The 27,594-nt window shown below is 52.8% G+C and overlaps 1 protein-coding gene across 1 annotated transcript in view; it reads right to left on the minus strand.

The window, feature by feature from the left end:
* ZMAT5 (zinc finger matrin-type 5) overlaps positions 1-27,594 on the minus strand; it is a 34,317-nt gene that overhangs the window by 3,386 nt on the left and 3,337 nt on the right. The window contains exons 2-5 of the mRNA XM_033233168.1: positions 11,855-12,007; positions 5,902-5,964; positions 4,128-4,208; positions 3,316-3,427 (exon numbers count right to left, since the gene is read on the minus strand). Coding sequence (XP_033089059.1) covers positions 3,316-3,427; positions 4,128-4,208; positions 5,902-5,964; positions 11,855-11,981 — 383 coding nt within the window. The 5' untranslated portion in view covers positions 11,982-12,007. The remainder of the gene's footprint in view (positions 1-3,315; positions 3,428-4,127; positions 4,209-5,901; positions 5,965-11,854; positions 12,008-27,594) is intronic.

Genomic DNA, 27,594 nt, shown 5'->3' on the forward strand with positions numbered 1-27,594 from the left:
CAGGCAAGAAAACAGCGTGCACAGGATGCCCCGAAATCACAAATGATGCCACATCTAAGAAGCTGCCGAGTGTCCAGTGGGACCAACAGTCAGACCAGAGGCAAGAGGTGAGAATGCGATCCCACCAGCTGCGGAGGGCTGTGGAGGCAGACGTGGAGGAAGTGGGGCCAGGCTGCATCAGGGCTGCTGTGTGGAGGATACCCTGTGGGAGCAGAGGGAAGATAGGAGACCAGGGAGGGGCCGCTATAGTCCCCAGGAGAGCCAGGGCGGAGGAAGAACACTGTTCCTGCAGCACTGCCTCCAGGCTGGAGAGGGAGCCAGGAAGACAGTGAGGTAGCCTTGCGAGGGGCTGGGACTGGAATCCACCCCCTCCCATCAAGCAGGGTAGGGGGCGTGGATGCAGGGGAGGGGCTCAAAGCCTGGGGCCCAGGGAAAAGCTGCTAGGCTTCAGGAGACCAGCCTGCCCGGAGACGGTTATGGACGCCCAAGGCAGCAATAGCAAAAGCAGGAAAACCCGTCACCTCCCTTCCCACAGCCCCTTTTTCTCAAGGCTGGACAGGCCTGCTCTGCCTAGAGAATAATTCATTTTGGCCCCAATCCCTCAGGAGGCTGGAGGAAGTCAGGTGGCAGATCCCCTGGAAGGGGCCAGGCTGGGTGGCCAGAGAGAGAATGGCCCAGAGCACAGGGCTCAGACCCCCTAGAGCCGAGGTGGGCCCCAGTTGCAGACCCCATTCCCAAAACAGTCACTGCCATCGGGGCAGCCTGCTGCTGCCACTGCCACCACCCACAGCTGCACGGAGCCCTGGGCCAGCCCTGAACTTCGTGTCAGAGGCAGCCTGGGGTCTGGACACAGAGCAGGGACATAGCTCTCTCTCAAATGAGGGCTAAGGGCAGCAGGGCACATGTGATCAGGACGGCCCCGCCTCCTGGAAAGGTTAAGATTCCTCAGCTGCAAAATGGGGGTGCCAATCTCCCCGAATGCCCCAAACACTGGGAACACCGTAAGCACCAAACTCAATTCTCACATGGTCGGTCACCACTTCAACCTGTGACTGGAGCCAGTCATTCAGCCTCAGTTTCCCCATCTTGTCCCCTAGTCCCCCAAGTCTCAAATTCATAGCGCCTTGTGTCAGCACAGGGATGCATCTGTCTGGAACCCAGGCAAGGACTCTCGGACACCCCATCTCTACCCCACCCATTGGCATTCACTCCAGCTCAGCCACAGGCACTCCATGAACCCTTGTCACAGCCCCAAGAGACAGCTGGGCCTCTGTGATTCACTCCCAGCGGAGGACACCACGGAGCCAGAGCAGGGAGGCGAGGGGCTGGTGTAACCCGGTTAGTGGGTGGCAGAGTGAAGATGGGACCCATAGGGGCCCCTGTCCAAGGAGCGGCACAGGGGCCAGAGCTTTCTGGGCAACCTCCAAACAGCCCAAACCTCTCGTACATGGGCTGAAGGAGTCTGGGGTGTAGGATGTGGATCCCTGGATAGCAGCCAGTCCCAAGGGAGGTACTCATATGCCCAAAGACAGGATAGAACCCCTTTAGATGGGACCCTTCAGATAGGACCAGGAGGAGAGAATGTCACACTCCAACGTTTGAGTCATGTGTGTATCATATATACTTTTAAGGTGGGGAGACAAAAACTGAACACAGATTTAAAATAAAGGTAAAAGACAAAGTTAGTTTTAAAACACCTTTACTGGCCGGGTGCGGTGGCTCATGCCTATAATCCCAGCACTTTGAGAGGCTGAGGCAGGTGGATCACCTGAAGTCAGGAGTTCGAGACCAGCCTGGCCAACACAGTGAAACTACGTCTCTACTAAAAATACAAAAATTAGCTGGGCATGGTGGTATGCACCTGTATTCCCAGCTACTTGGGAGGCTGCGGCGTGAGAAATGTTTGAACCCAGGAGGCGGAGATTGCAGCGAGCCGAGATTGTGCCACTGCACTCCAGCCTGGGCGACAGAGCAAGACTCCATCTCAAAAAAAAAAAAAAAAAAAAAAAGGTGGGGGCAGGTGTGGTGGCTCATGCCTGTAATCCCAGCACTTCGGGAGGCCAAGGCGGGTAGATCACCAGAGGTCAGGAGTTCAAGACCAGGCCGGCCAACATGGTAAAACCCTGTCTCTACAAAAATACAAAAATCAGTCGGGCATGATGGTGGGTGCCTGTAATCCCAGCTACTCGGGAGGCTGATGCAGGAGAATCGCTTGAACCCGGGAGGCAGAGGTTGCAGTGAGCTGAGATCATGCCACTATGCTCCAGCCTGGGCAATAGAGCAAGACTCCATCTCAAAAAAAAAAAAAAGAAAAAATAAAAAAAAAAAGAAAGAAAAAAAACACCCTCACAGTCTCTTTCACTGGGGCACAGAGAAGGTAAGAAGTTTGGCTTTCACCTTCTGGCAGAGCCCTGAGGGAAGGCCTCACCCCACAGACTGTCTGGCCAGGCCCCCTCAGCCCAGACCAGGCCAGGCCACCGTCCTGCAAAGCCACACCACAGAGGTTGTCAGGTCTGAAGTCCTGTTGCAAGATGGGGAAAGCAAGGTGGCCAGGATGGGAAAATGTGTCAAAGTCGCACGCAGCTCCTGGGCGCGGCTTTATCCCCTTTTCCTCCCCTCCCCGCTTCAGTCCCTGGAGGAAGAGCTCAGGCTTTGGTTTTGGCCGCAATGCCCCTGCCTGACCTGTGTCCCGTTCTGCTGATGTGAATATCACCTGAGTCCTTTCCCTCAAAGAGGACCAGGGACAGCACAAAGCACACACCCCAAGGACCCTCACCCAGCAGCTCCCCTTTAACTTGTGAGTGTCCCGAGGGCTGGAGCCATCACCAGACCCCCCTCCTTAGAAAGGCAGTGGGATCAGGACCGTGTCATCACACCCTGTATAATCCCGGCTCTACATTTTCCCAGCTGTGTGCCCTCGGGCAAGTCATACCCTTCTCGTGAGCCTGTTTTCCCTTCTGCAAGGCCCTAGCGGGTAGCAGTGCATGGTGACCACAGCCCAGGCCCCTCCCTCTGGCAATGGACTTGGTGACGTGCAGCCAAATCAGCTCACCTGCCTGCCTCCCCTCCAGCCAGCACAGACTCCAACAGGAGCCCAGCCTTGGGAGAGGCTCCTTCAAACACCCTTCGGTCTCTGGCCAGGGCCTGGGGCCCCCAGAGCCCCCAACGTGGCCCCTCGGAGAGCTCTGTGGAGGCATCTTTATTTGCCCCCTGGGCCTGGGCAGTTCATGGAGATTCCTGAGCCTCGGGAAGGGGTAGGTGGGCTGGGGTCTTGCCCCCGAGGGCACTGAGGGAGGGAATCCTGGGGACCTGTACCTGCTGCTTGGGGCTGAGCTCAGCCGCTTGGCTCTCTTCTCCAGCCAGTCCTCCAGATGGCCCTCGGGGAGCTCGGGAGCATCTAGCAGCCACTCCCTGGCTCGCCTCTCCTCTGTGGGGACAGGGAGACAAAGGCAAGTGAGGGGTACACGCCTGCCTGCCAGAACCCTACCCTCCCACAAAGCAGAAGCAACTGGTAGGCCCTGAGCAAGCCCTGGGAAGTTGCAGCAACCTTCCAGGAAGATGCACCTGGACCACTTCTCCAGGCCATCTGCACACGAGGGCCCAGCATTCGGCCTCGCTCTAACTAGAGGAGTGAATTTCCCAACGGCGAGATGTCAGCTTCCATGGAAGCTGAACTTGCCCCTTCCTGGAATCACCAGGCTGTGAGACTCCAGAGGGCAGGGAAGGTGTGTTCCTAAATTCCTTGTTCCCAGACTGTCGTAAGAGGTCTGCTTGCTGCCACGTGGAGACTGGGTATGCTGCCTGATTGAGGGAGGGATGGCGTGTATCTGCCAGTGACTGCTGGGCTGGCCACAGGGTCCAGGTGGGGCTGAGGTGCACCTTCAGGCTCCTGGACAGGAAGCCACGCAGGCTCGCTATCAGGGTACACAGGCCTGCCTTCTCCACTCATGCTGAGGCTGTTCCTGACACCTGGCCCAAACCGGGGGCTCAGGGCTCCCCGTCACCCTGGGCAGCCCTTGGCTGCCAATGATGGGGAGATGGGGAGGCACAGGCCAGCTTCCCCGGTCTCAGAGCCCACATGCCCTAGCACCCCACTCCCGCTTAGCCCAGGGCATCCCGGGACGTACCCTCCACCTGGATGCTCAGCTCCTGCAGGTCTCGCTCTGACATGTGGGAAAATCTGCAGTTGGAGCCAAAGTCGCACTGGCCTGCAGCAGGAAAACAGAGTTACTCGCTGCTCGGGAGGGGCTCCCCACAGGGGCTGAGGGGTGCCCTGGTGAGGGGTCCCAGAATCTTAAGGGCAGGACTTCAGGGCCTAAACAGTAGCAACCCTGATCCTGGACAGAAAATGGAATCTCTTTGGCCCTGCCCGCTCAGCAGCCAGAGCAACCTCTCACCCCTCGTGCCACATGCCCACAACCCTTCTCCAGCTGCCCCTGGTGCTGGGGATCACTTCCAACTGAAGCCTGTCATGAGTGGGCCTCGCAAGCCTCTGCAGCCTCTCTGTCACCAGCCCTCCCAGCCCTGCCTCAATGAACTACATATGGGTTCCTGAAAGGGCCATGCTTCCTTTATCTCCAAGCCGCAGCACGTGCTATGCCCAGCCTAGTATTCTGCCTGCCTACCTGGCTCACAGGAGCAGTTGGACTGCTCCTTAGAAAGGCTTCAGTGGCAGCTTTGCCAAGGAGGCACCAAAATCTGGGGTGGCTTCCCCTCTCTCAACCAAGGAGACCAAAATGTATGTCGAGATACTGGGAGGCTGGAGGTGTCTCAAGCCAGGGTAACCTAGCAGTGACATATTCACATCAAGGCAAAGTCTGTGGGGAAGCCCCTGATCTGCAGGCTTGGTGCCCATCCTAGGGGAGCTTGGACATTTACCCAGTTTCCCTAGTTCAGCTGAAGCACCTCTCCCCAGTGCTAAGCTCCCTTACAAACCATATGAATCATCACAGTTTTCCTCTTTGCCATGGCTACCAGGAAGCTCAGAGTCAAACCCTTAGAGAATACATAGGACCTCAAGGGCACGCATGGAGGAGACTATTCTCTTGGTTTTCTTATTTTTCCTACCCTTATTTTTATCTGTCTTTGGTTCATTCACTTACTGAGGTTTTTATCTCTTGCTCTCTCTCTTTTTCTTTTTTGAAAGAGACAGAGTCCTCACTCTGTTGCCCAGGCGGGAGTGTAGTGGTGCAATCACATCTCACTGCAGACTTGAACTCCTGGGCTCAAGAGATTCTCCTGCCTCAACTTCCCTAGTAGCTGGGACTATCAATGTGTGCTACCATGCCCAGCTAATTAAAACAAATTTTTTTTTTGGTAGAGATGGGGTCTTGCTATGTTCCCCAGGCTGGTCCCAAACTGCTGGCCTCAAGCATTCCTCCTACCTCAGCCTCCCAAGTACTAGGATTACAAGCCTGAGCCACCATGCTTGGCCCTTTATCTCTCTGACCTATATGCATCTCTAGTAGCTGAGTATTGAGCAGTCAAATCTACACCTAGCATCCTTGGTTCTGATCCTGAACCTCCTCAGATCATCAACCCTGTTACTCTCTGAGGTTCTGCCTGCTGGGAAGGAGGCCAGGCTCCCAGGCTAACTTAATCAACAAGTCTATTCCACCCATAAGTGTCTCTTGGATTTACTTGTAATCTCCCATGGCTTGCTTGTTCTAGATGAGATGATACAATCACATTCTAGATCTGAAGAGCTGAGGACCAGTCTCTAGGAGGTCCTAAGACATAACACCTGGGAAGGCCCTGACTGGCCAGTCAGCTGGAGCCACCACTGCAAAGTGGGCTTGGGATGGTGGCCCGGGTCAGGGAAGACACTCTGCAGAGGTCCAAGTGGGCCAGGTTGGACATCGCAGGTCCCCGCAGGGACCTGAGCTGTGCAGAGCATTTTACCTGTCAGTAGAAACTTCCTGCAGGGCCGCTTGTTCTGCTCATCCAGCAAGATGGCAGCTGCATCTGCGAGAGAAGAGAGGGACGGGATTCAGACGGTTCAGGCTCTACCAAGGGAGGCGGGAGGTGGAAGCCACAGGGACATGGACTCTTTATCCAGACATAGCTGTGCAGAAAGAATAGTTTCCTATCCACGGAGGAGTGGAAGCAGGAGATGACCACAGGTGGGAGTCCTGGGCAGATGGATCCAAGCTGCAGGTGACCTCAACCCCTCCCACCCCACGCAGGACTTGCCAAAGGCAAGGACCAGGTTTCATGCCAGAGGTTCTCAACTTGGCACGAGGGAGTCACCTGGGAAGTCTGGGGACTTCGGGATTTTTGTATTTTAGAGACAGGGTCTCACCCAGGCTGGAGCGCAGTGGTGCAGTCATGGCTTACTGCAGCCACTACCTCCTGGACTCAAGTGATCCTTCTCCGGTCTCGGCCTCCCAAGTAGGTAGGACTACAGCTGTGCGCCACCATGCCTGGCTAATATTTTCTATCTTTTAGTAGAGCTGGTGTCTCATTATGTTGCCCAGGTTGGTCTTGAACTCCTGGGCTCACATGATCCTCTCATTTTGGCCTCCAAAAGTGCTGGGAATACAGGTGTGAGCCACTGGACCCAGCCTGGAGGTATAATACTTTTAAAAAATCCTGGCCCTATGGAACTTCTCATTATTATCTTTGCAACTTCCTGTGAATCTATCATTATTTCAAAATAAAATGCTGAAAAAATTTACATAAATCCTAGTGCCCAGGAAGCCCATCGGCTAATCCCAGGATCCAGGCATTGCTCCACAGGCAAGACTGCAATCCCTGGCTTCTGTCTTCCCTCCTTCCGCCAGCTGTAGGGTGCTCAGGGCCAGACCAGTCACTGCCCTGGACAGGACTTCCGACAGTCATTCGGTAGCATCGGCAATCACTCTGATCCTAACCTTAACCCCAGTTTCCTCTGATTTTTCCTATTTTTCTTTTCTTTTTTTGAGACAAGGTCTCACTCTGTCACCCAGGCTGGAGTGCAGTGGCACGATCTCAGCTCCCTGCAGCCTCGACCTTCCTGGACTCAGGTGATCCTTCCCTCCCAGCCTCCCGAGTAGCTGGGACTACAGGCGACCGCCACCACGCCCGGCTAATTTTTTAATTTTTTGTAGAGATGGGGTTTTGCCATGTTACCCAGGCTGGTCTCAAACTCCTGGGCTCAAGTGATCCTCCCCACTTGGCCTCCCAAAGTGCTGGGATTACAGGCATGAGCCACCCGTGCCCAGCCTATCTTTACTTTCATCATATAGTTATGGTTTTAAATTTGCTTCTTGATAGGCAAGCTATTAATCAGTCAAAATCTGTAAGGAAGAAGGGTACCTGAGGGTGGTATCCTGACTCAGGAGCCCTTATATCCACCCCAGGGGAGGGGAGCGGCCAGGCCTGGGCTGGACATTCACCCACCACCTTTTCTAGAGGCCGAGGAAACACCACAGGCTTCAGAGTCCAGGAAACCTGAGCTCTAATCCTAACAACATATGACCACAGGCAAGCTGTGTAATCTCCAAGTCTCAGTTTCCCCATATGTCAAATGGGAGGACAGTTCCCACCTGGCAGGGCTGCTATGAAAATGTCATCAGATAATGAATGGAGAGTGCTTTGCAGAGGAGGCCCATGGTTCCCAACCCTGGCGGCACATGAGAATCACTAGGAAAATGACCAGGTCTGCCTCTGGGGCCAGCAGTGGCCTCAGCACCATGTTCTCCAGGTATGCGGCCAAGACTGGGTGAGTACACAGCAAATGGTAGCAATTCTTCACTTTTTCCTCACAAACCCTCTGAACAGCGCAAATATCCCCATTTTGCAGAGGGGAAAACGGAGGTTCAGACAGGGGAAGTGATTTGCCAAGGGCAGGTGGTGGCTGTGAGCGTGTGGTTTGCTGGGATAGGGAGTTGGTTATCAGAGAACTCATGCCAGGGGGACCAGCAGGGTGGGGAGGGTCCATCTGTCAGTGCTGGGCTTATCAGACTCAGTGCACCCAGCTGGTGCTACAGACACCACTGCCCGCCCTTCCCTGAGGGGGTAGGCTAGTGGAGGGCATGTGGATATTGCCCTGGAACCCCCTGAGGCTGTGACGGCTGAGGCTGGCAGCAGGGCTGAGCCTGAGTCCTGGACAAGAGGCTCTGCCAGGTGGCTTGGCGTGGGAGTATTCCAGGCTGCCTGCGTCTGCTCAGTAGTTCCCGACCCCAGCCACACATCAGAATCACCAGGCAGTTTTTAAAGTACATGGACACCCAGCCCTCCCAGGTTCTGCTTTAATTCATTGAAAGGGAGGGCATCAGAATCGTTTAAATCTCCTCAGTGACTCTGAAGTGTACTCAGGGTTGAGAATCCCTGGCCCAGGCCCTGCACGAGGAAGCCCATGCCCTGGCAACGGTATTCAAGGCCCTGCGTGATCTGACCCTATGGGTCCTTCTTGCTTCATCTCCCAGAATTAACAGCTGCCCCTGGTGCCCCATGTTTCTTTGCTCATTCACTTAGACATTCATCTGCCAAACATTCACTGAGCATGTCCTGTGTGCCAGGCACCACGCCAGGCTGAGGATTTAAGTGGAGAACAAGTTGGAGCTGGTCCTTCCTTCTGGTCTAACAGTCACACTAATCCCCATGGATGTAAGCGGGGTAAACATCTAGTGTGTAGCCAAATGACCTGACCCGTTCTAGGGGTCGGGGAGGATGTCCCTGAGGATTTGCTGCCTGACTTGAGTTCTGAGGTGGGGGGGGCCTGGCTTGGGGCAGGGAGGACAGCAGGAAGGGCATGTCTGCAGAGGGGACAGCTTATGCCCAGCAGATGCAGTGGCCAGGGTGGCTGCAGCTGGGAGGGAGAGGCCGGCAGGACAGGGGCTTTGCCCAGAACACACCATCGTAATTGGGCACAAGGAGAGGGGCCCTATTTTATCCACCTTTGAATCTTCAGAGCCTGCCTGGGAGCCGAGGATATGCTGAATGAATGAGCCGTGAGATGAAGGCCGGAGGGAATCCTTTTGAGGACCCACAGGCACCGTGCCTACTTAGTAAGCCCTTATGTGCCATGTGGTCATCAGGAGGTTACTGAGCCCCGGTCATAGCCCTGGGAGGTGGGGACTGTTGTAGCTGTTTTACACATGACAAAATGAGAGCACAGTGTGAGTGAGTGACACCTGGGGACTGGTGCCCTGTACCTGACCACGGCAGATGGATCACCAGCCCCTCTGAGGGCTAAGGGATGTGCCCCAGGCCGCGAAGCTGGGAGCAGAGCTGAAGTCAAGTTCAGTTACACAGCATATCTTCAAGTCCCTGTGGTTGCTCAGGGTGAGCAGAAGCCCTGGGGCAGCCTCCCGAGGAAGTGGAAAGACGTCATGTGCCAGCTTGGCCCCTAGTAGCTGGGGACCCAAGGCGAGGGAACCCACTGCTCTGGATTTTATTTCATTTATTACTATTTTTTTTGAGACAGGGTCCCACTCTGTTGCAAAGGCTGGAGTGCAGTGGTGCGATCTCGGCTCGCTGCAGCCTCTACCTCTTGGGGTCAAGTGATCCTCCTACCTCAGCCTCCTGAGCAACTGGGACCACAGGAATGGGCCACCACGCCTGGCTAATTTTTTTATTTTTGTTTTTATTTTTTATTATTTGGAGATGGAGTCTTGCTCTCCTGCCCAGGCTGGAGTACAGTGGTGTGATTGCAGTTCACTGCAAGTTCCACCTCCCAGGTTCAAGCAATTCTCCTGCCTTAGCCTCCCAAGTAGCTGGGATTACAGGAACCCACCACCTCACCCGGCTAATGTTTATATTTTTAGCAGAGACAGGGTTTCATCAGGTTGGCCAGGCCAACCTGACCTCAGGTGATCCACCCACCTCAGCCTCCCAAAGTGCTGGGATTACAGGTGTGAGCCATGGAGTCTGGCCAATTTTTTTTATTTTAATAGAGATGGGGTTTCACCATGTTGCCCAGGCTGGTCTTGAACTTCTGGACTCAAGCCATCCTCCCATCTCAGCCTCCCAAAATGCTGGGATTACAGGTGTGAGCCACTGCGCCCGGCCTGCTCTGGATTTTGAAGTCATCACCTGTAACTGGGGATGCCTGGCCTGGCCTGCCCAGCCTCTTACAGAGCTGTTCTAAGGACTGAATGTGTTGGGGATGTGAGGACGCTGAGAATGCAGGAGCCCTGGGGGACTCCTGTCGCCTGCTGCTTCATCTTTTCTGTAAGTGACACAGGGACCTCTGCCAATCAGCCCTGGACCCCAGGATCCAGCTGTTCACAGCTGAGAATTTGGGACTAGGTGATCTTGGCCCAGCTCCCTCCAGATCACAGCCCACAATGGATTTGCACAACAGAGAGAGCCTTAGCGTAACACTAGGGTTAGAGGCCTCCTAGGTACCTAGGAGACCCCACTGCCCATGAATTTTCCTGTGGCCTTCCAACCACAGCCACGCCTGGCCTGCTGAGCAGCCTGGCCACCCCCTCACTTGAACCTCTGAGACTCAGCTCCCTCATGTGAAATGCGGAAGTCTGGGAAGCCTTTAGCAACACCATGTCTAGTCCCCAGACCTGCCTCTAGGGAGGGGATGGGGTCGGGGAATCAGTGGTTTTAACCTAAAGGTCTCCAGATGATCCTAACCTGCAGCCAGAATTAAGAATCACTGTCCTAGGGAGTTACCCAGAAAAGCAAATGACGAACTATGAAAAGCACCCGGCCTGTAGCAGGCACTCGATCCATGCTCATTCCCTGTTTGTGAACTCTCAGTTTCAGGCCTCTTTTTTTGGAGACAGGGTCTCACAATGTTGCCCAGGCTGCTCTTGACCTCCTGGGCTCAAACAATCCTCCCACCTCAGTGTCCCAAAGTGCTAGGATTACAGGTGAAAGCCACCACACCTAGCCCCAACCAGAGAACTCTCTCTCCACTTCTCCCTTCTTGGCTGCTGGATTTGGTTCCTTCTTCAGAGGCCCTATCCCAGAATCCTGCTCACCAACCTACAGGGCATTGGCCCCACTCTGGCTCATTCCAGGAGCTCTTGGCCTACCCTCGCCCCACCACTAAGTGCCCACACCTCTCAACTTGGCTCCTGCCAGTCATGCTCTGGATCCTCCCTGCTGTTCCTCAGGGTGAATGTCCAATAACAGCCATGCAATAGCACAACTCCCCTCTCTGGGCACCTCCCGGGAAACAGGCCCTGTGCTAGGCACTTCTGACCTTAGCTCATTCACCCCAATTGTTCCTGCTCTGAGAGGCCTTTCTCAGAAGAGCCTGCCCCTCTTCTGCAACTGGGTTATTCACTCGTGCCTGTAGCCAGTCATTCAACTGCCACTGACCGCACCCAACTGCTCCCCACGAAGCAGTCTGCGCTATCAAGGTAGGTCTGGGCACGGCAGCTAAAGCCCTTCAAAGGCTGCTCTCTGCCCTTGGAACAGGGACCCCCGCTCTCCACCCCCTGCTTACGACGGCCTCCACAGGCTTGGAAGATTCCTGTCTCAGAGCCAGCTTGAGCCCCACCATTCTCCCCTGGCCTGCTCCGCCCAGCCACACCCTCTCCCTCCTGCTCCGAGAGCCCTGGTGCTGGACTCAGGGCTGCCTGCCTCTCTGCACACCCTCCACCCAGAACCACGTGGCTGGCTTTCCCCTATTTCAGCTGTTGGCTCAAACATCACCTCCTTCTAGGGCCTTCTTCCTGTCCACAGAGCGTGGCAGGTGCCTGGAGCACACAGCCTTCAGTCAGGGTTGCTGGGGAAAGAGCTCACCTACCAGCCTGCTCCTTTGAGGGTCCAGTGGCTCAGGCCTCCCTCTCTTTTGATCCTCAAAGAGCCCAGACCCAGACTGTCACTGACCTACAGGGGTCTTTGAAGATAAGAAAGATCAGAGAGCAGGGCTCCAGGAGCCCGGCCCCCAGCCAGCGGCACCCACCTCGGAACATGTCGTACCAGACCTTCTTGGCCTTGAGGTGCTGCAGCCCGTTCAGGTGCTTCTTGCGGTTGTGGAGGTTGTCCTGGAAGGAGCGGTCGCAGTAGTCACAGAAGTATCGCTTCCCCATGACCACTCAGAGCAGGTGTTTGCTGCCTAGGAAGCCACAAAGAGCTCAGATCAGAGCACTGGAGAAAACATACCCCTCACCAGCCCCCCGAATCCTTCCTGAGGACCAGGCCTGAGCCCAGGCTTTACTCACATGCACCCCACCCCATTAGGAGTGTCAAGCTGATGAGTATGGCCTAAGAGGCCTCATGCCAGAGGGATCTGTTAACCATTCTGATGCCCAGCCTGCAACTCAGACCAGTTAAAGCAGAACCTCAGTGGGTGAGACCTGGGCACTGTTTTTGTTTTTTTGAGAGGGTCTTGCTCTGTCATCCAGGCTGGAGTGCAGTGGTGCAAACACAGCTCACTGCAGCCCCGACCTCCTGGGTTCAAGCAATCTTCCTGTCTCAGTCTCTCAAACTGCTGGGATTACAGGCGTAAGCCACTGTGCCTGGCTGCTATTTGGTATTGTTTAAAGTCTATCAGGTAATTCTAACATGTAAGTAGGCTGAAGGACTGCCACCTTATACCCTGTGGCTGGCCTCCCTTGTCTCCTACCACACAGGGTTTTCTATGTTTGAGACAGAGTCTCGCTCTGTCACCCAGGATGGAGTGCAGTGGTGCGACCACGGCTTACTGTAGCTTTAACCTTCTGGGCTCAAGTGATCCTCCCGCCTCAGCCTCCCGAGTAGCTGGGACTACAGGTGCGTGTCATCATGCCTAACTTAAAAAAAATAATTTTTTTGTCGAGATGGGGTCCCGGTATGTTGCAGAGGCTGGGCTCCTGGGCTCAAGTGTCCTCCCGCCTTGGCCTCCCAAAGTGCTGGGATTACAGGTGTGAGCCACCACCCCACCCCCTACCGTACCTCTGACCTCCACATTTGCAACATATAGGCTACACCAGCCTCCCCTTTGCTCCTCACACATGCCAGGCACATGGCCACCTCCTGGCCTTTGCACCCGAGGCTCCCCAAGGAGGGGTGTGCCCTCCTGCAAATACCCGCCTCACTTCCCCTCTTGACCCCTTCCATCTTTGCTCCAATGCTACTTTATTCAAGATGGCAGAATCTTCCACTTAACTTCCTCCACGCCCTGCTTTATTTTCCCTCATAGCATATATCACCCTTTGATACCGTTAGGCTTTGTATCCCCACCCAAATCTCATCTTGAATTGTAATCCCAATAATCCCCACGTGTCAAGGGAGAGACCAGGTGGAGGTAACTGACATGCGGGTGGTTCCCCCATGCTGTTCTCATGACAGTGAAGAGTTCTCACAGGATCTGCTGCTTTTATAAGGGGCTCTTCCCGCTTTGCTCAGCACTTCTCTCTCCTGCTGCCTTATGAAGAAGGTGCCTGCCTCCCTTTTCCCTCCTGCTATGATTGTAAGTTTCCTGAGACCTTCCCAGCCATGCGGAACTGTGAGTCACTTAAACCTCTTTCCTTTGTCAATTACCCAGTCTGCGGTATTTCCTTATAGCAATGTGGGAAGGGACTAATACACCCTTCATGCAATAAGTTACTTGTTATGTTTATTGTCTTTCTCCCCCAGTAAGAATATAAACCCATGAGGGCAGGTTTGTGTTTTGTTTACTGCTGGAGCCCCAGCACCTAAAATAGTGCACACTACAGAGTAGGTATTGAAGTACTTGTTAAATGAATCAATTCCCATTTTCCCTTTGGGAAAACTGAGGTTCAGAGAGGAGGTGTGATTCCTCCTGATAAGCAGAAGGCAAACCAAGTCTCCCGATGTCACACTGCCGGGTGTCCTCTCTTCCACAGCCAGTTCAAGGCTTAGAGAAGCCAGAGGGCTCAGGCAGTGAATGCTGACAGCTTCCCAAGGAGATCACTAAATTATCAGGTGGCAGATCCAAATCCAGTCATAGAGGGAAATGAAAACATTTTGGGGTCTTAAGACCCCTCAGCCGTGGTGACCACAGCCACCACTCCTGACCCAGGAGATCTGCAGCCCAAGGTGGGTGGCAATTCAATGACTCTCGCGGCCAGCCCTTGGGTCCGCGAGTTTGGTGCCGCAAGACAGGAGGACAGACGGGTCCACTTGGGGCCACCAAGGGGGATCTGCCAAGGCTGAGCCCAGACCAACTGCTCACCCTGTGGTCAGACCCCTCACTTCACAGAACAGGTTCCTGAAGCCCAGGTGAGGAAGAGAAATGATCTCCCCCAGGTCGCAAGGTAGCTATCGGGGCTAGCAGCCAAAGCCCCAGACTCCCAGGACCTGATCACCACAGTGGACTGATGGGGGAACACAGCTCAGGAGGAGGAGACTGCAGAGAGACGCAGAGACAGTCCCAGCAGCCAAGCAGGTTGATGGAGAAAGCCACTCTTGCAGCAGACAGGGACAGCAACCATTAAGTCAGGGGCTGTAATGGGATCAGGAATAGCCACTCATTCAAAATGAAAACATAAAACCTCTCTTCTCCCATTACTGCAGAGAGACCGTGTTCCAGACACGCACACTTGATATATTAAATTTGGCAGCTCTAATACACCCCGTCTTGCCAATAAACTTATAGGAATTGGATTGAAATTGTAAGAGATGAACGTTTAACGGCCGAGTGCTAAACCAAGCCATTCAGAAAGCTTGAAGCTCCAAGAAGCTGCTGGCGCCGGAGAGTAATGGGGAAGGGAGGGGACGGGGAGGGTGGTTCTCTGACAGACTGGAACAGAACGGTGGCTCTGCGGCCTACTTAGCTGGACAAAAACACAGGCATTGAGAAGCTGCCTGTGTGACCTTGGGCAAGTCACTTCCCGTCTCTAGGCCTTTACTTCCGCCGTGGGAATATGAGGCAATGGCTGCTTGCTCAGGAAGTGGTGTACAGAGAAGTTTGCTAATGCAAATGGTGAAAAAGACACTGATAATGTCTGGCATTAAGCAAGTGCTCAATAAATGTTACCTATTATTAGGGCTAGTGGTTTATTGAATACCTACTATGTGCTGGCACTAAGCTGAAAGTTCTATATGCATCATCTCATTTAATCCCCAGGACAACCTGTCAGGTAGGGCCTGTTATGCATTTTCAGATGGGGGCACTGAGGTTCCAGAAATGAAGTGACTTAGCCAAGGTCACACTGCTAGGAAGGAGCCCAGTTGGGCTTGGAATCCAGGTATCAGGCCTCTAGGGTCCCCACTCCTAATCACATAATGAATGTCTCCTCCTTAATCCCAGCACTCTGGGAGGCCGAGACGGGTGGATTGCTTGAGTCCAGGAGTTTGAGACCAGCCTGAGGGAAACCGCATCTGCACAAAAAATGCAAAAATTAGCTGAGCGTGGTGGAGCATGCCTGTAGTCCCAGCTACTCAGGAAGTGAGGCGGGAGGATGGCTTGAGCCCAGGAGGCAGAGGCTGCAGAGAGCTGAGATTGAGCCATTGTACTTTGGCCTGGACAACAGAACAAGATCCCCATCCAAAAAAAAAAACAAAAACTGGCTCCTCCCAACAAATCATACTAATGACAATTTTCCAATTTTCCTTTATTAACCACTAACTACACCCTAGGACCATGCTAGCCCCCTCAAACCCCAAGAGTTGTGGATTATAATCTCACTCATGAATGAGGGAACTGAGGCTCAGACAGGTGCCATGAGGGACCCCAGCTCACACACGTAGGAAGGGCAGAGCAGGCCTCAGGGTTCCTGTGCTCAGGTCTGCCAGGAAAGCCTGTGTTCATGCTGCAGTGCTAGCCGTCCCAAACACCAGCCCACCAGGAAACTGGACCACAGGCTCCTCGGCCTGCCTCCCCAGCCACACTCTGACCCAAATGGTAAGCCCCTTCGGTGGGCTGTATGTGTGTGTATATGTGTGGGTGTTCGCGTTCCCCCCCAATCCCCTCCACTCCACAGGGGGCAAACCAGCTAATGGTTCCATCCACTTCATCACCTGGTCAGCCTCAGTTCAGGGCCATGGCTGCCCACCCATGCCCTCCTCTGCCCATCCATCATCTAGCACATGGGAAGTGCTTGGCCATCCTGTACGGGTCAACAGGACCCCACATTCTAGTCCCAGCTCTGCCACGTGGCTCAGTCTGTGACTCAGCCACCTGTTGTCTCTGGGCCTCAGTTTCCCCATGTGGGAAGCGGCAGGACCAGGTGATCTCTAAAGGCCTCTCTGGTTCTAATATCCAGTGATCAGATGAGAAGATGCCCACAACAATGCTTTTTAAAAAAATTTTTTAAATGGGCCGGGCGCGGTAGCTCAAGCCTGTAATCCCAGCACTTTGGGAGGCCGAGACGGGCGGATCACGAGGTCAGGAGATCGAGACCATCCTGGCTAACATGGTGAAACCCCGCCTCTACTAAAAATACAAAAAAACTAGCCGGGCGAGGTGGCAGGCGCCTGTAGTCCCAGCTACTCGGGAGGCTGAGGCAGGAGAATGGCGTAAACCCGGGAGGCGGAGCTTGCAGTGAGCTGAGATCTGGCCACTGCACTCCAGTCCGGGCGACAGAGCGAGACTCCGCCTCAAAAAAAAAAAAAAAAAAATTTTAAAAATGGTCTCGCCGTGTCGCCCAGGTTGTTCTCAAACTCCTGAGCTCAAGTGATCCTCCCATCTCTGCCTCCCGTAATGCTGGGATTACAGTCGCAAGCCACCGTGTCCGGCCGGCAATGCTTTCTATCTACCTGTCACAGACACGTGCGCAGTGTCAGGCCAGGGAGACCGGCGGTCAGCACAGTCCCTCTGAGACAGGAAAGCATGCTCACTGAGCACCACCTGGGCGGGCCCCTCCCTGACCCTCTCGCCCTGAGAAGCAGGTCACAGCACCCTCATCTCACCTCCAAGAGCGGGATACCCAGCCTGGGGACAGCACTGAACACCAGGACCGGCTATCTCTGCACTTCCATGCCTGGGGAGGCTGTCCGGGGACAGGGTTAAGAGCTGTCTCTGGAGTCAGATGTCAGGGCTAACATCCAGTCACCACTGCTTCCTAATTTTCTCACTTAGTGATCCTGGCATCTCTGACCTTGTTTTCTTGCTATGAAAACTGGGATAGGCCGGGCGCGGTGGCTCAAGCCTGTAATCCCAGCACTTTGGGAGGCCGAGGCGGGCAGATCACAAGGTCAGGAGATCGAGACCATCCTGGCTAACACGGTGAAACCTCATCTCTACTAAAAAGTACAAAAAACTAGCCGGGCGAGGTGGCGGACGCCTGTAGTCCCAGCTACTCAGGAGGCTGAGGCAGGAGAATGGCGTGAACCCGGGAGGCGGAGCTTGCAGTGAGCTGAGATCCGGCCACTGCACTCCAGCTTGGGCGACAGAGCAAGACTCCGTCTCAAAAAAAAAAAAAAAAGAAAAAGAAAACTGGGATAGTAACAGTGTTCAGGCCGGGCGCGGTGGCTCACGCCTGTAATCCCAGCACTTTGGGGGCTGAGAAGGGTGGATCGCGAGGTCAGGAGTTAGAGACCAGCTTGGCCAACATAGTGAAACCCTGTCTCTACTAAAAATATAAAAATCAGCTGGACACGGTGGTAGGTGCCTGTAGTCCCAGCTACTCAGGAGGCTGAGGCAGGAGAATCGCTTGAACCCGGGAGGCGGGGGTTGTAGTGAGCAGAGATCGCACCACTGCCCCAGCCTGGGTGACAGAGCGAGACTTCATCTCAAAAAAAAAAAAAAAAAAAATGAGCCGGGTGTGGTGGCACGTACCTGTAATCTCAGCTACTCAGGAAGCTGAGGCAGGAGAATCACTTGAATCCGGGAGGCAGACAGAGGTTGCAGTGAGCCAAGATCGCACCACTGCACTCCAGCCTGGGTGACAGAGCGAGACTCCCTCTCAAGAAAAGCAAAAAAATTAAAAAACCCAACAAAACAAAAAAGAACCAGCTGTGCAGATCCCCTACTGCCCAGGGATGGCATTGGGGTAAGGGGGCACACATTCCACCTACTTCACAGGCCTGTCCCCACAGGCATGTGACTGAGGCCACGTTCCCAGACAGAGGCTGGCCTTCAACAAGATGACCTCGCTCAGGTGTAAAATTCTAGAGCTCCTGAACCAAATGCCTCCCGCTCTGATGCCTTTGCCCATGTTAGGATCGGGTTCAACTTGCAGAATCCTCTGGACACATGCAGCGCCCTGCCAGACACACAACTTGGCAAGCAAAATGCTGGCTGGAGTTCAGCTCCAGCTCACCCCTCAGCCAGGTGTCCTTGCACAAGGTGCAACCTGCACCACCGTACTTGGCAGCCGAGGCGGGGGTCGGGGACGGGGGAGGGAGGGGACAGCTGGAGTGTCTCTAAACAGCGCCCAGACACCAGCATGGGGTGCTGACTAAGCTGGCCCCCTCTGCTGTGATTCATCCCCATCCTCTGAGGGTGGCACGCACAGCAGAGTGTGAGCGAGGTCCCGTCCGGAACACAGAACCATCCGGCCTCACTCCCTGCCAGAAACACAGGTGGTGCCATCCACCCACTCCCAGGGACCAGATGCATGGCTGCAAAGGCATCTGCTGGATCCCCGGAGCATTGGCTCCGGGGCGACAGTGCTGGCTCCTCGTGGCCAAGGGGCAGCAGGCAAGGCTAGTGGGACCACCTCTGGGTCACATGGGTCACATCTGAATTCCAGCTCTGCCGCTTATAAGCTGGGTGACCCCTGGGAAGTCATTTCATCTCTGTGGATCTATCCTTAGCTATAAAATATGGATCCCACAGCTGCTGAGATTTACCGAGGCAGTAGTACATTAAGATGCCTAGTAGCCAGCTGCAATGGCTCAGGCCTGTAATCCCAACATGTTGGGAGGCCGAGGTGGGAGGATCACTGGAGCCCAGGAGCTCCAGACCAGCCTGAACAACATGGGCAGACCCAATTTCTACAGAAAGAAAAAAAAAATTAGGCAGGCATGGTGGTGCACACCTGTAGTCCAAGCTATTTTGAGAGGCTGAGGTAGGAGGATAGCTTGAGCCCAAGGAGGTCAAGGCTCCAGTGAGCTGAGATTGCACCACTACACTCCAGCCTAGGTGACAGAGACCCTGTCTCAAACAAAGAAAAAACGGTGCCTAGCATACATTTCCCATTCAATAATGGAGGCTGTTACTGTTGTTACTATTATCATTCAGGTTGCCCATCCCCTGGCCCTCTAAGTGAACACACTCTGAATCCTGCTTTAAAACCGCAGTCAAGGCTGGGCACAGTGGCTCATGTCTGTAATCCCAGCACTTTGGGAGGTGGGTGGATCACTTGAGATCAGGAGTTTGAGACCAGCCTGACCAACATGGTGAAACCCCATTTCTACTAAAAATACAAAATTAGCCGGGCATGGTGGCACATGCCTATAATCTTACTTACTTGGGAGGTTGAGGCAGGAGAATTGCTTGAACCCAGGAAGCAGAGGTTGCAGTGAGCCAAGATTGTGCCACTGCGCTCCAGCCTGGGTGACAAAGCGAGACCTTGTCAAAAAAGACAGAAGAAATAAAGAGAAGAAGGAAGGAAGGAAGGAAGGAAGGAAGGAAGGCAGGCAGGCAGGCAAAAACTAGTCAAGGCACTGTGGGGTGGCAGAGGGGAGAAAAGAGGCTGGGGATGGTGGGTGAGGGGTGACAGCTTCAGATTTGATTCCCGCTTGCTTGGCACTTCGCTTTCATTCCCTTATTTAATCCTCCTAGAGACGCTCTGAATAGATATCAATATCAAGTGTCCATTTTGCAGACCAGAAAACAGGTTTGGGAATACTCAGTCCTAATTTGTTCACAGGCACGGCCAGAAAGACTCTAACAATAATCCTAACAATGACTGTTAGTGTCGGCAACAGTAATGACACTCACATCAGTAACCAGTAACAATCACGTCTCATCATCCTGAGCTGCCAGTGGGCCAGGGTGCCAGGGACCCCCACATCCCCTCCTGTGGAGCCTTCACCATGACACTGTGAAGCCACGTGCCCAAGGCCCCACAGCCAAGGCACACCAGAGCTGGCACGCACACTTGGGTCTGGCTGACCCCAGAGCCCACTCTCTCCCCATCCCACTGTCCTGCCGTGAGGCTGTTACAGGGCAAACATTTGTGCTTCATCAATATTCTCCATTCCTTTTGTTGTGTGTGTCTCAGGTACAGACAGAGCTGGCTTTGGCACAAGGCAAAAGTAAGCCAACAGCTCGGCCTTTGGCCAGGGGCTGGGATGCACACTGTAATTATCCTGGACTTGTGCTCACCACGGGCGACCCTGAAGCTCACCTGTTATTTTTTCTAATTATGGCACCTCCAGACCCCAGGTAAACAGTAAACTACAGCCAGAGGACGGTTTTATTGCACGCCCACTAGGAGCTCAGTAATGTCCCAGTGTCACATATGCCTGCCATCTGGAGTTGATGGCATCAGAACCACCCTGTGGGGGTGGCCTGCAGACTGCTGGTGCAGGACCCTGCTCCAAAGGAAGTGCCAAGGAAATCCAGATGTCTTTCCTGACCGGATCCCCGTACGCTAGAGGCATCCTTGAGATCCTTGGGTGGCAGCCACACACCTTTTTCATCCCGACCTCATCCCTATGTTTGCCTCCTGCCCTCCCCTGGGGTAAGGCACATCATCTTATTCCCATAGGTCTAAGGCAGCGAGGGGCCCACCCACTGCAATTTCTTTCTTTTTTTTTTTTTTTTTTTTGAGGCGGAGTCTCACTCTGTCGCCCGGACTGGAGTGCAGTGGCCGGATCTCAGCTCACTGCAAGCTCCGCCTCCCGGGTTTACACCATTCTCCTGCCTCAGCCTCCCGAGTAGCTGGGACTACAGGCGCCCGCCACCTCGCCCGGCTAGTTTTTTTTTTTTTTTTGTATTTTTAGTAGAGATGGGGTTTCACCGTGTTAGCCAGGATGGTCTCGATCTCCTGACCTCGTGATCCGCCCGTCTCGGCCTCCCAAAGTGCTGGGATTACAGGCTTGAGCCACCGCGCCCGGCCACCCACTGCAATTTCTAACTGGGCAGGTCTAGGACAGGGCCACGATCTAAGAAAGTCCTGATTCAGACTCCACAGAGAAATGTGAGTCCAGGCTGGGCACGGAGGCTCGCACTTGCAATCCCAGCACTTTGGGAGGCCAAGATGGGAGGATCACTTGAGCCCAGGAGTTTGAGACCAGCCTGGGCAACATAATGAGACCCCATGCCTACAAAAAAATTTTTTTTAATTTGACCAGGCACGGTGGCTCACGCCTTTAATCCCAACACTTTGGGAGGCCGACGCAGGTGGATCACCTGAGGTCAAGAGTTCAAAGCTAACATGGTGAAACCCCATCTCTACTAAAAATACAAAAATTAGCTGGGCAGGATGGTGCATGCCTGTAATCCCAGCTAGTCGGGAGGCTGAGGTAGGAGAATCACTTGAACCTGGGAGGCGGAGGTTGCAGTGAGCCAAGATTGTGCCACTGCACTCCAGCCTGGACTATCTAAAAAAAAAAAAAAATTATTTTTTAATTAAAAAGTTAGCTAGGTATGGTAACACACACCTGTAGTCCCAGCTACTTGGGAGGCTGAGGTAGAAGGATCAGTTTGAGCCCAGGAGTTCAAGGCTGCAGTGAGCCTCGATCACGCCAGTGCACTCCAGCCTGGACAACAGGGTGAGACCCCCATTTCAAAAAAAAAACCAAAAAACCAAAAAAAACAAAAAGGACTTCACAGAAAAAAAAAAAAAGAAATGCTAGCCTAAGGTAGCAGATGATGGACAGAACAGAGAGGGTGAGAGCATGCTCAAGGTCACACAGAACAATCCTTTGAAGCTGTTTTTCTTTAAACACAACACTCTAATCACCAACCCAGGTCTGAATCCAACCCCTGCCACTCTCAGGCTGTGTAACTCTCAGCAAACTACTTACCTCTAAGCTTCATCTGGAAGATGAGGGTAATGACTCTATTTCATAAGATTACTGTGAGAATTAAATCACACATGCTAGGTGCCTAGCACAGTGCCTGGCACGCCAATGGTGCTTCATACACGCTTGTGCATGTGGCAGCCAGCCTCCAAGCCCCCAGCAATCCTACCTCCTGACTTTCACACCTTGTGTAGTCCCCTCACAAGCTGGGTCAGGGTTGGTCTGTGTGACCCAGAGAACAGAACAGAGGTGAGGGTATGCCATTTCCAAGAACAGGTTATAAAAGACACGGCAGGCAGGGCACGGTGGCTCACGCCTGTAATCCTAGCACTTTGGGAGGCCAAGGCGGGTGGATCACTTGAGGTCAAGACCAGCCTGACCAACATGGGGAAACCTTGTCTCTACTAAAATACAAAAAATTAGCCGGGTGTGGCGGAGTGCGCCTATAGTCCCAGCTACTTGGGAGGCTGAGGCAGGAGAATTGCTTGAACCTGGGAGACGGAGGTTGAAGTGAGCTGAGATCACCACTGCACTCCAGCCTGGGCCACAAAAAAAAAAAAGACACTGCCGCTTCCATCTCAGTGTCTTCTTCCTCTGATCACTTGGTCTGGCGGTAGCCAGCTGCCACACTGTGAGCAGCTCTGCAGGGTGGCCCACGTGACGATGCACTGAGACCCCCTGCTAACAGCCATGTGAATCAATTTGGAAGCAAACCCTCTGTCCCCAGTTAAGCTTGCAGATGACTGTACCCTGGCTGGTATCTTGAGTGCCACCTCCTGAGAGACTCAGCCAGAACCACTCAGCTAAGCAGTGCCCAAATTCCTGACCTTCAGAAACAGTATGAGAGAATAAAAGTTTGTTGCTTTAGGTTGGATGTAGTGGTTCATTCCTGTAATCCCAGCACTTTGGGAGGCCAAGACAGGAGGATTGCTTAAGTCCAGGAGTTCAAGACCAGCCTGAGCAACGTCGTAAAACCCTATCTCTACAAAAAGTATTTTTTTTTTTTTTTAAATTAGGTGGGTATGGTGATGCATGCCTATAGTTTCAGTTACTTGGGTGGATGAGGTAGGAGGATTGCTTGAGCCCAGGAGATGAAGGTTGCAGTGAGCCGAGATCATGCCACTGCACTCCAGCCTGGGTGGCAGAGCAAGACCTCGTCTCAAAAAAGAAAAGAAAACTTAATAGGATTACATGCAGATTTTTTTTCATTTGATATCTATTTTTTAAAGTTTCTATATTTGGCATGTATTGTTTTAAAATTCGCAAAAAAATAAAAAATAAATTCTCTTCAAAAAAAGTGGGGGCTACTCCGAATGCAGTGGTGTTGGTGACTAACTGATCATAACCAGATACAGATTTCTTTTTCCTTCTCCACTCCCACTGCTTTGCTTGACTAGCCTCTAAAAAAAGAGAAAAAGAACAAGTGGGAAATTTGTAAGGCAGGGAAAAATCCTATTCCTTCTCCCTCCGGAGGATGCCATGGAGGGTTCCAGAGACCTGGTTCACTCGGATGAACCAGCCAGGGGTGGTGAGTGAAAGAAACAGAGCAGACATTCCCCGCAGCCCCCGGATGAAAACTGACAAGGCAAACCCTGATTCCAACCAGACTTGGCCTAGCACACCCCAAGGCCTGGTGAAGGTCGGCTGAGCCTGAATCTGGGCTCCAGGGACTGTGGGCTGGAGACACAGTTTCTCAATAGATAGTTATAGGTCCCAGGAGGCCAGAGTTTCCAAATAGGAAAGGTAAAAATAGTCTGAATGAGGCTCCTGAACCAGATACTTGGACTCAAAACTGTCTCTGCCTCCCACTTCTTCTCTCCCCAGTCTGGGCGCCAAATATCATCTATCCTCTATCTCCACTGTCACTACTGCCCAAGACAGAACTCAACTCCTCACCTCCGGAATCCTCACATCTGGACAGCCCACTCCACTCACTGTATCATAAGCACCATCAGATCAACTCTTCTTAAATCATCCCTGCTCAAAATTTTCCATGGCTTCCAAATGAGAACCTTATTAAAAATGAATCTCAGCTAAATGCAGTGACTCACACCTGTAATCCCAGCACTTTTGGAGGCCAAGGCGGATCAGCTGAGGTCAGGAGTTCAAGACCATCCTGGGCAACATAGTGAGACCCCCGTCTCTAAAATTTTTTTTTTTTTTTAATTAGCCGGTTGGGGTGTCATGTGCCTGTAGTCCTTGCTACTTGAGATGCTAAGATGGGAGGATCACTGGAGCCCAGGAGTTTGAAGTTATAGTGAACTCTGATCATGCCACTGTACTCCAGCTTCGGTGGCAGACTGAGACCTTGTCTCGAAAAAATAAAAAATAAAAGGGGGCCAGGCACGGTGGCTCATGTCTGTAATCCTAGCACTTTGGGAGGCTAAGGCGGGCAGATTACCTAGGTCGGAAGTTGAAGACCAGCCTAGCCAACATGGTGAAACCCTGTCTCTACTAAAAATATAAAATTAGGGCCGCGCGTGGTGGCTCAAGCCTGTAATCCCAGCACTTTGGGAGGCCGAGACGGGTGGATCACGAGGTCAGGAGATCGAGACCATCCTGGCTAACACGGTGAAACCCCGTCTCTACTAAAAATACAAAAAACGGCCGGGCGCGGTGGCTCAAGCCTGTAATCCCAGCACTTTGGGAGGCCGAGACGGGCGGATCACGAGGTCAGGAGATCGAGACCATCCTGGCTAACACGGTGAAACCCCATCTCTACTAAAATACAAAAACTAGCGGGCGAGGTGGCGGGCGCCTGTAGTCCCAGCTACTCCGGAGGCTGAGGCAGGAGAATGGTGTAAACCCGGGAGGCGGAGCTTGCAGTGAGCTGAGATCCGGCCATTGCAGTCCAGCCTGGACGACAGAGCGAGACTCCGTCTCAAAAAAAAAAAAAAAAAATACAAAAACTAGCCGGGCGAGGTGGTGGGCGCCTGTAGTCCCAGCTACTGGGGAGGCTGAGGCAGGAGAATGGCGTGAACCTGGGAGGCGGAGCTTACAGTGAGCCGAGATCCGGCCATTGCAGTCCAGCCTGGACGACAGAGCGAGACTCCGTCTCAAAAAAAAACAAAAACCAAAACAAAAACAAAATTAGGCCGGGCATGGTGGCTCACGCATGTAATCCCAGCACTTTGGGAGGCAGAGGTGGGTGGATTGCCTGAGCTCAGGAGTTCGAGACCAGCCTGGGCAACACGGTGAAACTCCAACTCTACTAAAATACAAAACATTAGCCGGGCATGACGGCATGCACCTCTCCCTGATACTCGAGAGGCTGAGGCAGGAGAATTTCTTGAACCCGGGAGGTGGAGGCTGCAGTGAGCCGAGATCACATCACTGCACACCAGCCTGAGCAACACAGTAAGAGTCTGTCTCAAAAAAAAAAAAAAAAAAATTAGCTGGGCATGGTTGCAGGCACCTGTAATCCCAGCTACTCAGGAGGCTGAGGCAGAAGAATCGCTTGAACCTGAGAAGCGGAGGTTGCAGTGAGCCAAGATTGTGCCACTGCACTCCAGCCTCAGTGACAGAGACAGACTCTTCCATCTCAAAAAAAAAAAAAAAAATTAGTTTGGCGTGATGGTGCACACCTGTAATCCCAGTTACTTGGAAGGCTGAGGCACGAGATTGAACCCAGGAGGTGAAGGTTGCAGTGAGCCCAGATCATGCCACTGTATTCCAAGCTGGGTGACAGAGCAAGACTCCGTGTTAAAAACAAAAAAAAAAGTCTCCTGGGTCAGGTCCCCAGAAATCCTGATTTAGCAGATCTGGAGGGGGACCTAGAAACCTGCATTTTAATTAGCAAGTCTAATACCCTTTAAGAAGCAAAAGCCTGGAGGAATGAGCTTTCCCTTGAGTTCCAAATGCAGCCTCTGCTGGGGACAGTTACTCCGGGTAGACACAGCCCCCTGGACTCCTGTCCCAGCTAGAAATCAGTTCAATGAAGAATAATCTCAGGTCACTGAAGTGGTAATCGAACTGCATGCTAAGCACAATTAGTTAAAGTGGATAAAGCTATTTTCTTACTAGATAAGCATCTTGTCACACTCCTGGAAAGTTTAGAATTAAAAAATAGAAGCATAAGGGCAAATCAAATTCATTGCATTAATATTCTTATCCTAAATTGAGTAATAATCAGTATATTTTTGGAATTAAAAAGTAGCTGTAGGCCAGGCACGGTGGCTCACGACTGTAATCCCAGTACTTTGGGAGGCTGAGGCAGGTGGATCACAAGGTCAAGAGATCGAGACCATCCTGGCCAATGTGGTGAAACCCTGTCTCTACTAAAAATACAAATATTAGCTGGGTTTGGTGACGTGCACTGGTAGTCCCAGCTACTCAGGAGGCTGAGGCAGGAGAATTGCTTGAACCTGGGAGGCGGAGATTGCAGTGAGCCAAGATTGCGCCATTGTACTCCAGCCTGGCAACAGAGTGAAACTCTGTCTCAAAAAAAAAAAAAAGAAAAAGAAAAAAAAAAGTAGCTGCAGACCGGGCACGGTGGCTCACACTTGTAATCCCAGCACTTTGGGAAGCAGGAGGATCACTTGAGCCCAGGAGTTCAAAATCAGCCTGAGCAACATACGGAGACCTTCTTTCCACGAATATTTTTTTTTTTTTTTTTTTGAGACGGAGTTTCGCTCTGTCACCCAGGCTGGAGTGCAATGGCCAGATCTCAGCTCACTGCAAGCTCCGCCTCCCAGGTTTACACCATTCTCCTGCCTCAGCCTCCGGGGTAGCTGGGACTACAGGCGCCGGCCACCTCGCCCGGCTAGTTTTTTGTATTTTTTAGTAGAGACGGGGTTTCACGGTGTTAGCCAGGATGGTCTCGATCTCCTGACCTCGTGATCCGCCCGTCTCGGCCACCCAAAGTGCTGGGATTATATGCTTGAGCCACCACGCCCGGCCGGAAATTAAGTTTTTTAAATGATTACCTCTGAATGAGAATTTAAAAGGTAAAATATAAAACCAAAATCCAGTACTTTGAGAGGTGGGAGCATCCCTTGTGGCCAGAGTTAGAGACCAGCCTGGGCAATGTGGCAAGACCCTCTCTCTACAAAAATTTTTTTAAAAATTAGGCTGGGGGGCCGGGCGCAGTGGCTCAAGCCTGTAATCCCAGCACTTTGGGAGGCCGAGATGGGCGGAACACGAGGTCAGGAGATCGAGACCATCCTGGCTAACACGGTGAAACCCCGTCTCTACTAAAAAAATACAAAAAACTAGCCGGGCGAGGTAGCGGGCGCCTGTAGTCCCAGCTACTCGGGAGGCTGAAGGGAGGAGAATGGCGGGAACCCGGGAGGTGGAGCTTGCAGTGAGCTGAGATCCGGCCACTGCACTCCAGCCCGGGTGACAGAGCGAGACTCCGTCTCAAAAAAAAAAAAAAATAAATAAAATAAAATAAAATAAAATAAAAATTAGGCTGGGTGGGAGGCTGAGACAGACAGACAGATCACCTGAGGTCAGGACTTTGAGACCAGCCTGGCCAAGAGGTGAAAAACCCATCTCTACTAAAAATACAAAAATTAGCCAGGCATGGTGGCAGGCACCTGTAATCCCAGCTACTTGGGAGGCTGAGAGAACAGAATCGCTTGAACCCACGAGGCGGAGATTGCAGTGAGCTGAGATCGCACCACTGCACTCCAGCCTGGGCAACACAGCAAGACTCTGCCTCAAAAAATAAATAAATAAATAAACAAACAAATAAATAAATAAAAATTAGGCTGGGGAGATGGCTCATGTCTGTAATCCCAGCACTTTGGAAGGCCAAGGTGGGTGGATCAGTTGAGCTCAGTAATTTGAGACCAGCCTGGCCAACATGGTGACACCCCTAAAATTTTTTTGTCTCTACAA

Source organism: Trachypithecus francoisi, unplaced genomic scaffold, assembly GCF_009764315.1.
Source record: "Trachypithecus francoisi isolate TF-2019V2 unplaced genomic scaffold, Tfra_2.0 Lachesis_group14, whole genome shotgun sequence".
NCBI classification, from domain to species: domain Eukaryota; kingdom Metazoa; phylum Chordata; class Mammalia; order Primates; family Cercopithecidae; genus Trachypithecus; species Trachypithecus francoisi.